This window comes from Pseudophryne corroboree, chromosome 9, assembly GCF_028390025.1.
Source record: "Pseudophryne corroboree isolate aPseCor3 chromosome 9, aPseCor3.hap2, whole genome shotgun sequence".
Lineage (NCBI taxonomy): Eukaryota > Metazoa > Chordata > Amphibia > Anura > Myobatrachidae > Pseudophryne > Pseudophryne corroboree.
The window spans coordinates 311862373-311880694 of record NC_086452.1 but is presented as its reverse complement, the minus strand read 5'-3'; the positions used below and the strand labels follow the sequence as shown (position 1 = coordinate 311880694).

Below are 18322 nucleotides of genomic sequence, written 5' to 3'. Positions count from 1 at the left end.
AAACAAACCACCTCACCATGAGAATCCTCCTTGTCAATTTCCTCCCCAGCGCCAGCAACACCCATATCCTCATCCTGGTGTACTTCAACAGTGACATCTTCAATTTGACTATCAGGAACTGGACTGCGGGTGCTCCTTCCAGCACTTGCAGGGGGTGTGCAAATGGTGGAAGGCGCAAGCTCTTCCCGTCCAGTGTTGGGACGGTCAGGCATCGCAACGACACAATTGGACTCTCCTTGGGGATTTGTGATTTAGAAGAACGCACAGTTCTTTGCTGTGCTTTTGCCAGCTTAAGTCTTTTCATTTTTCTAGCGAGAGGATGAGTGCTTCCATCCTCATGTGAATCTGAACCACTAGCCATGAACATAGGCAGGGGCCTCAGCCGTTCCTTGCCACTTCGTGTCGTAAATGGCATATTGGCAAGTTTACGCTTCTCATCAGACGCTTTTAATTTTGATTTTTGGGTCATTTAACTGAACTTTTGTTTTTTGGATTTTACATGCTCTCTACTATGACATTGGGCATCGGCCTTGGCAGATGACGTTGATGGCATTTCATCGTCTCGGCCATGACTAGTGGCAGCAGCTTCAGCACGAGGTGAAAGTGGATCTTGATCTTTCCCTATTTTAACCTCCACATTTTTGTTCTCCATTTTTTAATGTGTGGAATTATATGACAGTATCAATAGCAATGGCCTACTACTATATATACTGCGCACAACTGAAATGCACCACAGGTATGGATGGATAGTATACTTGACGACACAGAGGTAGGTACAGCAGTGGCCTACTGTACCGTAATGCTATATATTATATACTGGTGGTCAGCAAACTGTGCAAAACTGAAATGCACCACAGGTATGGATGGATAGTATACTTGACGACACAGAGGTAGGTACAGCAGTGGCCTACTGTACCGTAATGCTATATATTATATACTGGTGGTCAGCAAACTGTGCAAAACTGAAATGCACCACAGGTATGGATGGATAGTATACTTGACGACACAGAGGTAGGTACAGCAGTGGCCTACTGTACCGTAATGCTATATATTATATACTGGTGGTCAGCAAACTGTGCAAAACTGAAATGCACCACAGGTATGGATGGATAGTATACTTGACGACACAGAGGTAGGTACAGCAGTGGCCTACTGTACCGTAATGCTATATATTATATACTGGTGGTCAGCAAACTGTGCAAAACTGAAATGCACCACAGGTATGGATGGATAGTATACTTGACGACACAGAGGTAGGTACAGCAGTGGCCTACTGTACCGTAATGCTATATATTATATACTGGTGGTCAGCAAACTGTGCAAAACTGAAATGCACCACAGGTATGGATGGATAGTATACTTGACGACACAGAGGTAGGTACAGCAGTGGCCTACTGTACCGTAATGCTATATATTATATACTGGTGGTCAGCAAACTGTGCAAAACTGAAATGCACCACAGGTATGGATGGATAGTATACTTGACGACACAGAGGTAGGTACAGCAGTGGCCTACTGTACCGTAATGCTATATATTATATACTGGTGGTCAGCAAAATTATGCACTGTACTCCTACTATATACTACAATGCAGCACAGATATGGAGTGTTTTTCAGGCAGACAACGTATACTGGTAGTCACTGGTCAGCAAAACTCTGCACTGTACTCCTCCTATATAATACTGCTGGTCCCCAGTCCCCACAATAAAGCAGTGTGAACACAGATATATGCAGCACACTGAGCACAGATATGGAGTGTTTTTCAGGCAGACAGCGTATACTGGTGGTCACTGTCAGCAAAACTCTGCACTGTACTCCTCCTATATAATATACTGGTGGTCCCCAGTCCCCACAATAAAGCAGTGTGAGCACAGATATATGCAGCACACTGAGCACAGATATGGAGTGTTTTTCAGGCAGACAACGTATACTGGTGGTCACTGATCAGCAAAACTCTGCACTGTACTCCTCCTATATTAATAATACAGCTGCTCCCCAGTCCCCACAATTAAGATATAAGCAAGCACAAATATTTGCATCAACAATAAATAAACGGAGAGGACGCCAGCCACGTCCTCTCCCTAACATTTCCAATGCACGAGTGAAAATGGCGGCGACGCGCGGCTGCTTATATAGAATCCTAATCTCGCGAGAATCCGACAGCGGGATGATAACGTTCGGGCGCGCTCGGGTTAACCGAGCCATACGGGAGAATCCGAGTATGCCTCGGACCCGTGTAAAATGGGTGAAGTTCGGGGGGGTTCGGTTTCCGAGGAACCGAACCCGCTCATCACTAGTGGAAACCAAGTCATGGTCAGGTAGTTTCTGTTGTCATTATGATTTAAAAAGAGTAAACACAGTTGTTTGACAATAAATGGCTTCACCCAACCACTAACCATGAGTGAAAGAAAAGTTTGTTGGTTATCATTCATATTCTCTGACAAATGGCCAGAAAATAACAAATTGAGCCGTTCCTGGTTGTAAAAATGCAGGAAAAAAATTGACAGGGGTTCCCCCATATTTTTACAACCAGCACCGGGCTCTGCGTCCGGTCCTGGTGCAAAAAATACGGGGGACAAAAGCCGTAGGGGTCCCCCGTATTTTTAACACCAGCACCGGGCTCCACTAGTTGGATAGATAATGCCACAGCCGGGGGACACTTTTATACCGGTCCCTGCGGCCGTGGAATTAAATCCCCAACTAGTCACCCCTGGCCGGGGTACCCTGGAGGAGTGGGGACCCCTTAAATCAATGGGTCCCCCCCTCCAGCCACCCAAGGGCCAGGGGTGAAGCCTGAGCTGTCAGACAGTGCATAGCACTATGCCGCTCCATTATCTTCAATGGTGGGAACTTTGCGGTCAGTGGTGAGGTTACTCACCGCCAGCGGCTGAGCGCAACGTTCCCACCATTGAAGATAATGGAGCGGCATAGTGCTATGCGTTGTCTGACAGCTCAGACGCGCACAGCCAATCAGGAGAGTGCCACGACATGGCGCTCCCTGATTGGCTGAAGGGACCCTCTGTGACAGGATTCACGGGGGGTCCCGGCATTCGGGGAAAGGGGTCCCATGTGTAAACATGGGACCCCTTTCAGTGCGTGGTCCGGGTAATGCGGTTTAGTTTTTTGCCAAGTACGTGGATTATAAGCAGAAGAGGACAGATGCTACACAGGATTTTGGTGAGTATAATTTTATTTTCAGGTACCCCGTGGATTCTACATGGAGAAGTGGACAGAGTCGTCGTGTGAACATAGGTAAGTATGTGTGTGTCGGCATGCATGTATGTAATAAAGTTGTACTTTCACGGTGTGCGTTTACTGTTTTTATTTGGTTATTTGTTTTGCAGTAGAACTACAGGTACCAACGTACCCGTTCCCCCCCCGCATGCTGGTACTTGTGGTTCTCCAAGTACCAGCTTGCGGGGAGGCTTGCTGGTACTTGTAATTCTGCTACAAAAAACAATATTCTTTTATTTGACACAAGGCTATCAGCCCCCCATCCGCAGCCCTTGGATGGGGGGACAGCCTCGGGCTTCACCCCTGGCCCTTGGGTGGCTGGAGGGGGGGACCCCTTGATTTAAGGGGTCCCCACTCCTCCAGGGTACCCCGGCCAGGGGTGACTAGTTGGGGATTTAATGCCACGGCCGCAGGGACCGGTATAAAAGTGTCCCCCGGCTGTGGCATTATCTCTCCAGCTAGTGGAGTCTGGTGCTGGTGTTAAAAATATGGGGGACCCCTACGCTTTTTGTCCCCCATATTTTTTGCACCAGGACCGGACGCAGAGCCCGCTGCTGGTAGTAAAAATACGGGGGAACCCCTGTCAATTTTCCCCCGTATTTTTACAACCAGGACCGGCTCAAAGAGCCCGAGGCTGGTTATGCTTAGGAGGGGGGACCCTACGCAATTTTTTTCTGGGTTTTTTAAACACTTTTGTGCCGTCCAAAAAGTCAAATCCAGGACGCGCACACTATCCATCAATTGGTCAGTTTTTTGACAGCGGGACTGTCGAATCCGTTTTTTATTGAATATGTCGAATTCGGGTCCCGGCGGCAGGGTGTCTGACTGTCGAATTGTGTCGAATTAAAAAACGGGCGATTTCCAGCCGGAATTCGACCGCAATTGCATATACCCCTATATGTAGAATATTTTAATATTCCTCTATCATCTTATACACTTAAGTCCTTAACTGATATCATACTGCACATATAATCTTTATTTTTATTACACTGCAGATGAGAAGTGTCGAAGTTTTCTGGAACTAACGCCACCAGCTGAAAGAGGTACATATGAGCCTTTACTATATTACAGTTATTCATCATTGCTGACTCTTTCCACATGATCCCCGCCACTTTTAAACCACATGTTTGAAGAATTTTTTTTGTGGTAACAAATATGTCATAATTATTGACTGTATATACTAATATATAATAATATAGACTAATTTTAATCCCTTTTGTTAAATGTTATATTTTTGTGTTAAGTTAATTAATGAGTAGAACACATAAAATGTTTGTTGCTGTCTTTTGTGAATGTGATCAAAGGGAAGTTGTCTTTACAGCTGTGTTAGGCATAGCTCTCCAGATGCCGTGACCGTGCTAGTCCCAGCATACTGGCTAGTTCTGCTTAAGCCTAGCTGTACAGTATGGTATATTATCTGTTCACAGTGTCTGGGATCCAAAAATCTATAGCTCTGTCACCATTACATGGTGTGTCTGTTTGACCCTTGTCCAATCTAGGGGGTCCATTTATTGAGGTATAGTTTGCGGAAATGTCTGCATGGTTTAACAAAAGCTAACTAACACTGCAGACCACAGTCCCTGTTATTCTCAACGTGGATTGCCCAATTTACCAAGCTCCAAAAAATTAGATGACAGCACCTGACAATGCTGAATTCCTTTGTCGTATAAAACACCTTAAGAAGTCTAAGAACACTGTACGCTGTTTACTTAAGAAGTACCGTAATGGTACGCTATTTGCGTAACGATCGCTCAGCCGTAGGCGAGACGCTCAAGCGTCACGTTCGCTCGCGGCCCAGTGATCACAGGACACGTTATTGGTTATGTCTAGGGAAATGATTCGCTATGGCGTAGCTTACGCTCGAGACCACGAGGAGGTCACCAGCGATGCCGACGCTCACAACACTATACCTTTATGTAAAACCTTATATCAATGAAATACACTGCATACCTTAATGTGAGTACATGGTGTAAGTGCAACCTTGTGTAACCTGACTAACTACAAAGCTGCTTGTGCGTCACCGACGCTCAAGTGAACACTTAACACTATAGAAAATACACAGATACTGGTTTAGGGTTCCAAAGCCTATTAACTGTATTATATCTAATATACTTGTAAAAAAAGGATAACAGTACATATGATACACTACAATATAACAGAGACTTCCTAACCACAGAACTAAACAATAAATACAAATAGACAATACTACGCTGACCTAGATACAATACAATACAATACTATAATACTATAAGGTATATAAGAGAAAAGAGGAGAGAGAGAGATAGAGAGAGAGAGAGAGAAATTGGCTCGCAGAAAGACAATGATTATGGAGAGAACTTACGCACAAAGGGTATGATCGCCAGCGCCTCGATATCCAGCTCCCGATTATCAGCAGATAACCGTTGATGAGAGAGTGCTCTTGGATATGGTCGGCCTGCCTATTTATGCCCCACACACAATGCAATCTAATGGTCCCTACAGTCTCACTGTCCATTGGACGCAGGAATTCGGCTTCACATTATAACAAAGGTCATAGGTTGATTCATACAGGTAAACTGTCTTGTATCAGTGGCCTAAGTTATGTAACACAATGGGTGATGACCAGCACATTCCTGTCTTCTGGAGACCTTTTGTTTGGCGAATACAAAACAGAATCCTGTCTGGGTTCTGCTCTATATTCATGATGTCCACTTTCAATTGAGACAATGACGTCTCAGCCCTTATTTTCCTGTATACAAATCCAGCCCCATTTGTAAACACAGGTGTTGGTCTTCTCCATTGAGTCTCAAAGCTCAATGTAATTAAAGGCTATTGCACTCCGTCTGCGGGAAAGATACTGATTTGGAGTACAATTGATCTTCAATTACTATTCTTGTGATTACCTTATGCATGTGTAGATATGAGGCCCTCTTAACATGCAAACTATTGTTTGGGGGATCTCTGAGGTCAAAGAGCCATTTGAGACCCACTGATGCATGACTAAGTAAGAACAAATGATAATAGAAAATAGACATAACTTGTTATGTCCATAACTATTCGCACGAGCGATTAATCCGCTCCAAACCAACACCGGAATATTGCTGATTAAATACTCTTCCGATGGGTACCAAACACTGCTGTATGATTCCTGTTAGACCCTTCGTACGATGTAAAGAGGGATTCCTCGGCTCAGGGACGTTCTATTTTAACCAAACTTTCAGAATCTATCAAAGGGACCATGATCTATAAACTACATTAATTGTGAACATTTGTAACTAATGAGTCGCACGCTACGATCACGTAAACTCTACCGTAAATGCGCATACTGCGCGTGCGAGTGCACGCTATTGCGGGTATGCGCTTCCACGGGAGAGCGTACGCATGCGCAGCACGGACCAGTGTGCGGTGCAAATATGGCAGTGTGCATTAAGACATTTTTCTGACTTTGACAGTCCACCCTTTGGCAGTCAATAATAACTGCCACAAAATATTTAAGGAGAAAAATGTAAGTCAGGGGTTAATTGATTTCCATGGTGGGGAAAGGAAGAAGAATGGAGTAGGTGTGAAGAGGGTATGACCTAGTGAGAAAGCAGAAGCATGTGTGTATGAGTCCATGTTTGGAGGGTCATGTATCATCGTGCCGTACGTGTGGTAGATCAAGCTTCGAGGTATTGCGAAGTATACATTTGAATTCCTTCTTATCCCGTACTAAGGGTCTGTGGATGGGCTGTCAAACTCTACCGAGCTCATTTCGGCTTTCAGTTGTAACAAAATGGGGATGCACATTTTAGTTGATGATACATGAATGGGGGAGGTATGTGGTTGCTGATATCTGTGCCTGTATTCCCTATCGTCTATGTGTGTCGTTACCTGAGGGTTGTAGAGATGAAGATAAAGAACACTTACGAAAAATGCAATAATATTCTATGTCAGGGAAATGTACATTCGTCGATTGAGGTCTTGATTGGTGTCAGTTGATTGGAGTCTTCTTCTTTGTGCTTTTGCTCATAAATCGTGAGTAAAGCATACAACGTCCATGGATTTACAAAAAATGTTGGGCTATCGTGATTTTAAGGTTCCTAGGGAAACTGGGGTACCCATGGCATTGTCCATCAAAATCTTGTTTATCAGGTCGTCTGCTCTTCTTCTTTCCATCTTTCCGTTGTCGGCCCCTTGGCTCATCAAATCCTTCGTCTACGTGGGTCTTTGTACCTCGGAGGAAAACATAGAAATGGGTGAAAGACGGACCGTATACTCATTACATCATTACGTCATGGTTTCTAGCATTGGGTCATAAATCAAATCCAGGTTAATTACAGTTTCCTCACTCCTCAAGCTCATCACTTTCGTACTTTGTTTACACCTCATCAAAGCCTGCCCGCATCTAAATATCAATCCAATAGATATAACAACACCTAAGATACACAGGAGAAACTTTCCAACATCCATTATGACTCCTTGAGCCCACTCTCCCAAACCGGAGAACCAATTTCGCGGGTTCAACCATGACACCCAACCAGTCAGCTCATTACCTACAGCAGCAAGGGTGAGATTGTGTTTCCGACGAAATTCCCACTTTAATTGCAGAATATCATCCATCTTTTGGTCTATGACCTCTACCGGATCCTCGGTACTATTTGTGATGTACGTGCAACACTTTATGCCGTACTGTGTTGCCAATGTAACACAATATCCGCCTGTTACTGCTGTAAGGTAATTAAGAACCATCCTATGCTGAACTAGTTCTGTTTTGTAAGCTTGGAGTTCCCTTCCAGTGTATCTAAACGTGTCATCATACATTTCAGTGATATTATCTAACAAATTGGCGAGTGCGGAAATGTATTTATAATTCATCACTCCTCGAGCGGTACGAGTGGAATCTAACGCTACCAGAACCTGAATCCCGGTGGATTCATGGATAAGATCAGAGGCCGGATGCTCTAACCTTTCTGACAGTTGTCTTTTAACTCGGTGTTCGTAGTGAGTGTGAGTATAAGGAGCTTGGGCACCACGGTGTATGTCCTTCATTTTGTCATGTGTTACAGTCATCACTTCAGGCAATACTTTTCCAATATAACACAATCCTTCAGAGTTTGGGGCAAGCCACTTGTACGCCTTTCTCCCGCATATGAAATATGCGTCATCGGGGAGAACATAAGGGACGGAGAAGGACATGACCATGTTACAAACCTTCCAGGTGAAATCTCCTGACCCTAATTCTTCCATCTGCCTAATGCACGTATCAGTTTGTATGACATGTGCACAGTATCCTGGTGATACCTCTCCAACTCTAGTAATCCTATTTCCTAAGGTATATCGATACCGAAAAGATTTTCCTCTACTGGCTATGTGGCGTACGAGCTCTGTATCTGTAGGCATTCTATCTGCTCTGTGTGAAAAGGTCATGGTAAGGTTGCTCCATGACACTTCCCAATTTCCCGGTTTTCTAGGATTGGAGATGTTAAAACATAAGAGGGACCTATCCACATGGTACTGGTGGAGCTTCAAACTAGGAGGGCTGGAGATGTTAAACCTCCGGTCCACCGGTCTCCCACCACTTAGCTCAAGTACCTCCCCTAACGTTAAAGGAAATGGTACTAGCCCTGATTTGCTGTGACCCTGAGGTACTTGAGAGCATACCCAACAATCTGTTTGGTTTAATACGCTACCCACTAGAGAGTGATAGTCACTCAATGGATGCCGGTCCATATGGTTATTAAGACTGGATTGGCATTCTTGTTACAGAGCCTACAGATACGGTCTTTCTTCTTAAACTAACAATCCTTCAAAGAAAATGTTTACAGATAACAGGGTGGTTAGATTGTGCCCGGTACTCGCCTTTGCTTGGTGATTGGGTTGCTATTGGAAATTTACACCTCCGTCTCAGTCCTCAGGACCTTTCTGGATCCTTTCTCGACCTCACTGGTACTCTCACCGAAACAGACTGCTCTGGTCAACATCATGGTTAACGGGAAAAAATCCATATCACAGTCTCTTGGGGCAAGTCCATCTTACAGGAGGAGAAAAGAAGAAATTTGTAAATGGGGTATAAGAAAATCAGTTTGAGGGGGAGAGAACTTGTTACGATAATAAGTTCTCTCGTCTTGTTGTTCTTCTTGTTCTGCTGTCCTCTCAAAGGTGTTGTCTCTCAGTCTTCAAAAACGATCATTCTGGTGATGCAATATTCCTTCCTAACCGACGATCTTTCTGTAAGGAGCAAAAATCTGGCATTACCATTGGTCCAACTGAGGGGTGACATAACATCTTTAAACCATGGAAACATGAGTGAGAAGAGAGAGAAAATAAAAAAAACAAAAGAGATAGAGAACAATTCATGTGCATATATACATTACATAACCCGACAATAACCACCAATAAGAGAAGAGAAACAAAGCATTTTTAAACATTGTAAGAAAACATTGTTAGCATTAGAAAAACATTGTCAGACTATCAGGCTGTCGTATCTACGTGTCTAATGGTCTCCTTGAGCAGTCCCTCCCCACCAGCACTTGCATTATTCCACTGTCTGTATCTGGCCAGAATACATTGTGGCGGAGGTCATGCTGGGGTTTGGTAGACTTCTGCAAGGACCAAGTGGATATGCAATGTGTGAATTCTTACCACTACTAGTCAGAGATGGGGATAGAGAGAGGGAGAGAAAAACATTTTTCACAAATACATTTACAACGTTTCACCTGGTCATCCCTGTGTCTTTAGTGAATGACCTCCCACTTTATTAATCGTTACCTCAGGCTTACCATCAGTCCTAATGATCACCTTTCTTGACTATATTTTATGGGTGTGGCCCAAAATTCTTCCTATATGATCCCTGATTATAATGGTGTATGTTGTAACTTTGCTCATTTCTTGGTCTAGGGGGTCTAACTTTATGTGGGTTATTACAGTTGTTGGCATAATGCCCTTCTCTTCTACAATGGTAACAAATCCTTGGCCTTCTCCATGTGCTAGGGGCCTGGGGTTCCGGTCGACTTGATGCATCCTCTAGTGCTTGGATGTTCAGTGTCATCAACCGCTCTCCCTGCGCTTCCCTGGTTCTTTGGATATTTTGGTCATGCTCGATAGCGGACTCTCTTAATGCCGCCACCGAGATACCTCTCCAATGAGGTATTGAAGTTTGTACCCTAATTTTTAGTGTGTCTTTCAAGTTGCTCGCTAATACGGACACAGCTACCTCTCTGTGGTGTACATTAGTTTCAATGTCATCTATACCAGTGTACCTAGCCATATCCTGCAGAGCCCGGTGAAAATACTCTTCTGCGGATTCACCTTCTTTTTGTCTTATTGTATAGATTTTATTCCACTTTGCTACTGTAGGAAAATATTCTTTCAACTGTAGATTGATTCTTTTTATATTATCTTGGTTATACTTGTTTGTTAGTGGCACTTCCTCATCTAGCTTACAATCAGTGATAAATTTCAATGAATCAACATCGGGGGGTAAACATGCCCTCAAAACTGTCCTCCAATCTTTGTTACTTGGCTCTGCAGTATGTCCTAGCACTCTAATGTATCTTTGACAAGCAACTAAATCTTTCCTGGGATCAGGAAATTCAGACAGAATTGCTCTTAATTCTGTTCGGGAAAAAGGGCAGTACATGGCGATGTTCCTGACAGGAGTGATTCCTGAAGAGTCAGTTTCCCCATTTGGTACTGCAATTACCCTAACAGGATTAAGTCCAGTAATGTCATTCTGAATTGGTTCTAGGATATAAGGTACATTTGTTTGTGCGTGATGTATATTACCATACATACCTGTGAACACGACCTCACCTGACCCTCCATTAGGGGGTTTGATTACAGTTTTTACCGACTGGGTCGTGTCCACCTGGACGTCTTGTGTGATGGCTTCTGAAAGAGGTGCCGACATCGTTCTTGGTTCACTTTCTGGTTGGTGTTCCTGAGGAAAGTTTAACATGGGGTGCGACTTGCATGGGTTAATAGTTGTACATTCAACAGTATTACAATTATCTTTGTTACATTTATTACACTTATTCTTATTATCTGTACTACTGTTGCTAAGAGCATTTTTATTGTTCACCCTTGTGCTTCTCTCCGCAACCACAATCCCCTCCATTGCCACTTCTCCTCTCTCAAGATGAAAGTTAGGTAAGTAAGTTATATTTCTTTGCATTTCACTCTCCTGTTGCCATATTTGTAAACAATCATAATGCTTGATTCGTCTCTTTGCTGATTTGATGAGACATATCCTTTGCCTTAAATTATGCAACACCTCTGAGTCAAAACTACCTATCCCGGGAAATGGTGCCTTATCCCCCGCAGTCATTCGTGTCCATTCATCACAAAAGGTCTCAGAGTGGGGACCATATTTCCCCCACATTACTAACCGAGCAGACCCTCGGGGTCTGCAAGCCTCTGGAGTCTGAATCCCGACCTCCGACCGTCTCTGTATTGTGCACTTGGCTGCCATTGTGGACCTTTTTCCTAAAATGCACCAAACACAGAACTTCCTTAAAACTTCTTCTGCTCCGGGTATCTCCGTTCCGCCTTCTAGCAGACACGTGTAGCCGTTGCAGGCCCTATCTCTAGAGATTTTCCTGAGAAAATTCCCTTCCTTTTTCTTTACACAAATCACGCTTGCATGTGCTCCCTACAACACGTATGAGGGCAAGATTTACGCATGGATATACGACCTCATAACCCGTTGTTATTGGTCACACATACAACCGTGCGGTCCAATCGTACCACTTATAGACACTTGTTGCCCATAAATGGTAGGATCATTGGAGTCTCCCTACTGTGCTCCAAAACAGCCAGAGCGTAATACAACGAAAACTTTATCACACTCTGTTGCACGTTTTCACTCAGATCGTGCTCATCACATTCCACATAGATCACAAATTATCACATAGATCACAAAGTCCACAAAGCGGGATTATCACCTAGATCACAAAGTCCACAAAGCGGGATTCAATACACTCATACCGTTTTCAACCCAATATCATTCTTATAGTTTTCTGATCAGAAAAATCATTTCCCGTAGTCTGATAGCTCTCCCCAGAGGTACTACAGTAAAACAAGGTATTTAAACTAAGTTTTGGAAAGCCGAAATCAATTTGTGTTATTTATCGCCTTGCGTTATTTACCGCTGTGCGTTACTTATCGCCTTTGCGCTAATTATCGCTTTGCGCTAATTCAACTTTTCGTGACTTGAGCTACGTGGGCGTAACCAGACGCTACGTTGCGTAGTGTACGCTGCGTGCGTCTGCCTTTCGGATTGCGTACGCTAGTCTTTGTTAGCGACACGTGTACGCAATGCAAAGGATCCACCGTAACACAATATATATTTTATCAATGTAGACGATCCCTGATCATCTACCGCAATCCACACTGCACACTGGCTGCCTCGTCTCTCGGACAAGCCGTGTGTTGTTCTATACTTTAACTATTACCTCTACTTATTAAATAACAGCAAATCTCCTTTTAGCCCTTTCTATCAACTATAAAATTTGGCAAACAGGAATAGTGATATACGAAAAATGAAACAGAAATGCAGATATATGCGTGCGTACGCAAGACAAAAGAAAAATAAACAGTTTTAAAAAGACACAAGCGTTTTGTTCTTACTTCCGGTCCCGGATTCCTTCAGCACTCTTAATCTAAGCGAAAGCAGACGCTTATCCCGTCAGCAACTGCGAGACAACCTCCCACCCTTTGCTGGAGGGATAATGTCTGCTGATCTACCCAGTGCAGATATGAGAAGGATAGGACACGCCCCCAATTGACAATGCTGAATTCCTTTGTCGTATAAAACACCTTAAGAAGTCTAAGAACACTGTACGCTGTTTACTTAAGAAGTACCGTAATGGTACGCTATTTGCGTAACGATCGCTCAGCCGTAGGCGAGACGCTCAAGCGTCACGTTCGCTCGCGGCCCAGTGATCACAGGACACGTTATTGGTTATGTCTAGGGAAATGATTCGCTATGGCGTAGCTTACGCTCGAGACCACGAGGAGGTCACCAGCGATGCCGACGCTCACAACACTATACCTTTATGTAAAACCTTATATCAATGAAATACACTGCATACCTTAATGTGAGTACATGGTGTAAGTGCAACCTTGTGTAACCTGACTAACTACAAAGCTGCTTGTGCGTCACCGACGCTCAAGTGAACACTTAACACTATAGAAAATACACAGATACTGGTTTAGGGTTCCAAAGCCTATTAACTGTATTATATCTAATATACTTGTAAAAAAAGGATAACAGTACATATGATACACTACAATATAACAGAGACTTCCTAACCACAGAACTAAACAATAAATACAAATAGACAATACTACGCTGACCTAGATACAATACAATACAATACTATAATACTATAAGGTATATAAGAGAAAAGAGGAGAGAGAGAGATAGAGAGAGAGAGAGAGAAATTGGCTCGCAGAAAGACAATGATTATGGAGAGAACTTACGCACAAAGGGTATGATCGCCAGCGCCTCGATATCCAGCTCCCGATTATCAGCAGATAACCGTTGATGAGAGAGTGCTCTTGGATATGGTCGGCCTGCCTATTTATGCCCCACACACAATGCAATCTAATGGTCCCTACAGTCTCACTGTCCATTGGACGCAGGAATTCGGCTTCACATTATAACAAAGGTCATAGGTTGATTCATACAGGTAAACTGTCTTGTATCAGTGGCCTAAGTTATGTAACACAATGGGTGATGACCAGCACATTCCTGTCTTCTGGAGACCTTTTGTTTGGCGAATACAAAACAGAATCCTGTCTGGGTTCTGCTCTATATTCATGATGTCCACTTTCAATTGAGACAATGACGTCTCAGCCCTTATTTTCCTGTATACAAATCCAGCCCCATTTGTAAACACAGGTGTTGGTCTTCTCCATTGAGTCTCAAAGCTCAATGTAATTAAAGGCTATTGCACTCCGTCTGCGGGAAAGATACTGATTTGGAGTACAATTGATCTTCAATTACTATTCTTGTGATTACCTTATGCATGTGTAGATATGAGGCCCTCTTAACATGCAAACTATTGTTTGGGGGATCTCTGAGGTCAAAGAGCCATTTGAGACCCACTGATGCATGACTAAGTAAGAACAAATGATAATAGAAAATAGACATAACTTGTTATGTCCATAACTATTCGCACGAGCGATTAATCCGCTCCAAACCAACACCGGAATATTGCTGATTAAATACTCTTCCGATGGGTACCAAACACTGCTGTATGATTCCTGTTAGACCCTTCGTACGATGTAAAGAGGGATTCCTCGGCTCAGGGACGTTCTATTTTAACCAAACTTTCAGAATCTATCAAAGGGACCATGATCTATAAACTACATTAATTGTGAACATTTGTAACTAATGAGTCGCACGCTACGATCACGTAAACTCTACCGTAAATGCGCATACTGCGCGTGCGAGTGCACGCTATTGCGGGTATGCGCTTCCACGGGAGAGCGTACGCATGCGCAGCACGGACCAGTGTGCGGTGCAAATATGGCAGTGTGCATTAAGACATTTTTCTGACTTTGACACACCGGACAGGGATATTCTAATTTCTCCACACAAGCATCCGTGGTCTACCCCTTCTTCCCACTGATTGCATTTTAGTAATGTGCCACACTTGATCCGCTCCATTGCTGGCAGTAGAGTGATAGCGACAGCTATTCCTTTACTGACCACCTTTTTGCTTGGACGGGCTCCTATCACAGTCACTGTCTCAACAAGGGTTTTTAATTGAATAACCCAATAAGCAATGATGCTTTTCAGTGCCCTACGGCCACCAATGATAAATAGGCCTCTCAGTATGATGTCTTTTATTGATAATTACATACACCTTGGTGCAGACTGACATCATCTATTTTATTGTTCTGACCCTTACCAGCAGGGGCAGCGAGCCTTACCTACATTTGTCATATCCTAATAAATTTGGATAAGACAAGGATATTTGGAATATCCTTGCCATCACCTGTGTTTACATACCATTATTATCCAATGATTAACCTGTTCAAAACAGGCGATGTCAATCACAAATTAGGAGAAAAGTCCAGGAGCAGAGCATTCTGTCCCTCCTGGAGAGGGTCATGTTGGGAGGTATGCATTTGCAACAATTTCCATGTTTATACTGTACCGTTAGCAGTTTGCATTTCGGTTTATTAGGATATGAGGTTCATGTTGGGAGGTATGCAAATGAATCCACATACATGTTGCACACACTCTAAAGGTCATATACTAACCTACTATGTATGCAAATGTATACAACCTGCAGCAACCAATCATTTGAGTTTAATTTGAACAAATAAGCTGATAGGAACAATCAATTGGGTATTTACCTTTGAATGCAATCATGTGTACCTTGGGCTACCTAGGTGTAAATAAGGATTATTTAATATAGATAAGGATGTCTTTTGTAACCTCTAGACACCATAGTAAAATTGTTCTCGGCAATGAATCTCTAATTACAGTACTGGACGCCCCATCTCTTCTAAACATGCTTGTAGGCAGGCAGACACACAGTGGACCCCATTTAGGTGGATTTATCACACACCAATTTACCATCTTCACCGCTAGACCCAATCCCAGGGATTCTGAACCAAGTCCCTTAAAAAAACTCTTAGGGGGAAATTAAGTTAGCTGCTGTAAATTACCGCAACTTATTAATATCCCAGGGGCTATCCAATTAGCCCTGAAAACAGCCACTATCGGGGAGGTTTTTTTTCACATGCCCGGAGGCAGATGGAAAAAAAAATCCCTGATAACTGTCCCGTCCTCGCGATCGTGGCCTCAAAAACACGTGGTTCTGTGGATCCATGTGTTTAACTTTTCACCCGAAAACGAGTCAGTTTCCAGGTACAAAAAAGAGCTGCAATTGAATTGCTGGATAAACATTGGGGCAAAAATTACGAAAATATCCATTTCTGCAGCAGGATACATTGGTTTCCACAGGAAAACATCGGGGTGTAGAGTGGATCTTGTCCAGAGGCACCAACAGGCTAAAGCTTTAGGCTGTTCCAGGATGCATTGGGGCCTCCTCTATAACTCCGCTTCTAGGCACTGAGAGCTCAGTTTCGAGTTGGTGCCTACAGCAGCAGGTCACCTAACAGGGGGGCTGCACTGGGCAGCCATGAAAAAGCTTTTCTAAGAAGATTTCTTCAACTGGGCTGTCAGCGCTGTATGTCAGGGTGATACTTCAGCGCTGCAGCTCCGTCACCTCCCAAGCAGCGTTTCAAAATCCCCGCGACTCAGTTCCTGGGTACTTGCGGCTGAGATGCTCTGGCTTAGGCATACAGTCGCAGACCGCTCTCCTGGATCGCGTGGCTGCTATGGGGAGGAGGTAAGAGGGTCCCCCAGGCAGGACCCGCCATTAAATTGCGTTCCATCCGCGACCCAAGGAGATGGGTAGCGGTGCTGGCGTGGACACTGTCACCGAGCAGGGACCCCACTAGACCGCCAGGGTGTAAGAGTACAGGTCGGGTGTACTAACGCCCCATTTAATAAGGCTCTGTAGTACCAGCGTTGGAAGTCCAGCATAGGAGAACCAGCACTTCACCTGTAGCCCTTCCCCTGGCCAAGGGCACCATCTCCACATAGATTTCCCACCCTGGAGCTGCCTCACACTCTACCTCATTCCCTGACAGAGATGCTGGGCACCATCTTCTGAGCATAGCTACTACTGGTCTCTGGGATTGCAGGGCAAGGTTTCCTTTGTAAAGCCGTCTGTGTACAGTGCTGTGACTTTACAAACACTTGAGTATTCTACACATCTTTATACACACAGCGTTAGTTAAGACAGAGTGTACCTGTTACAGAATATATTATGTGAGTATTCTGATATATATCTCCGGTCTAGGACCGCGCTGTGTTTATATATATATATATATATATATATATATATATATATACACTAGTCCAGTGCAGCTTTATTGTGATAATAATTTCTGCATTGCCTATGACTGTGTGTGCCTGTATCTGCTGAGTGGTTTTACTCTGTGTTTCCCAGATATAACTGTCACTATGGGGGAATTCTGAGTTGATCGCAGCAGGATTTTTGTTAGCAGTTGGGCAAAACCATGTGCACTGCACGAGAGGCAGATATAACATGTGCAGAGAGAGTTAGATTTGGGTGGGTTATTTTATTTCTGTGCAGGGTAAGTACTGGCTGCTTTATTTTTACACTGCAATTTAGATTGCAGATTGAACACACCACACCCAAATCTAACTCACTCTGCACATGTTATCTCTGCCTCCCCATGCAGTGCACATGGTTTTGCCCAACTGCTAACAAAAATCCTGCTGCGATCAACTCAGAATGACCCCCTATATTCTGTACCCTAAGAGTTTAGGTGCGTCTGGGTCCGATAATAAAGTGTGTCACAGTACAGGTATTTATCCAGTACGTATATTCTACTGTGTACTCAGTCACATAATACCAGATTTATTCGCAGGTATTGTACTTTGTCTGGCAATATCGTACTAAGGGGCTGATCCAGACCTGATCACTAGGCGGCGTTTTCTCACAGCCTGCGATCAGATCTGAACTGCGCATACATGTGCACCGCAATGCACAGGCGTGACGGACCGCAGCAATGGGGATTGCTGGTCAGTGACGGGTTTGTGCGAAGGATCCGATTGCACGGGCGTTCATAAGGTGATTGACAGGAAGAGGGCATTTCTGGGTGGCAACTGACCGTTTTCAAGCAGTGTCTGGAAAAATGCAGGCATGTCCAAGCGTTAGAAGAGAGGGTGTCTGACGTCAAATCCGGTCCCGGACAGGCTGAAGTGATCGCATCGGCTGAGTAAGTCCTGGGCTGTGCAGAGACTGCACGAAATCTGTTTGTACAGCTCTGCTACACATGCGATAGCACACTTGCACAGCTAAAGTACACTCCCCCTGTAGGCGGCAACTATCCGATCGCAGGGCTGCAAAAATTGCTGCCCAGCGATTAGGTCTGAATTACCCCCTAAGTCGCTCTGTTGTTGCATTCTCACATAAATGTCAAACAGAAAGGGCAGTAAATTAGTGGAAGCTCCTGCATCATGCAGAACATGCTCCAGGGATTTACCAGAGGGGGAAGGTTTATATGACGGTCTGTG

General features: G+C 44.0%; 1 protein-coding gene across 1 annotated transcript in view; it reads left to right on the top strand.

Moving 5' to 3' along the window:
• Window positions 1-18322, top strand: part of GSG1 (germ cell associated 1) — a 108461-nt gene that overhangs the window by 42156 nt on the left and 47983 nt on the right. Inside the window, exon 2 of the mRNA XM_063940429.1 lies at window positions 4230-4277. Coding sequence (XP_063796499.1) covers window positions 4230-4277 — 48 coding nt within the window. The remainder of the gene's footprint in view (window positions 1-4229; window positions 4278-18322) is intronic.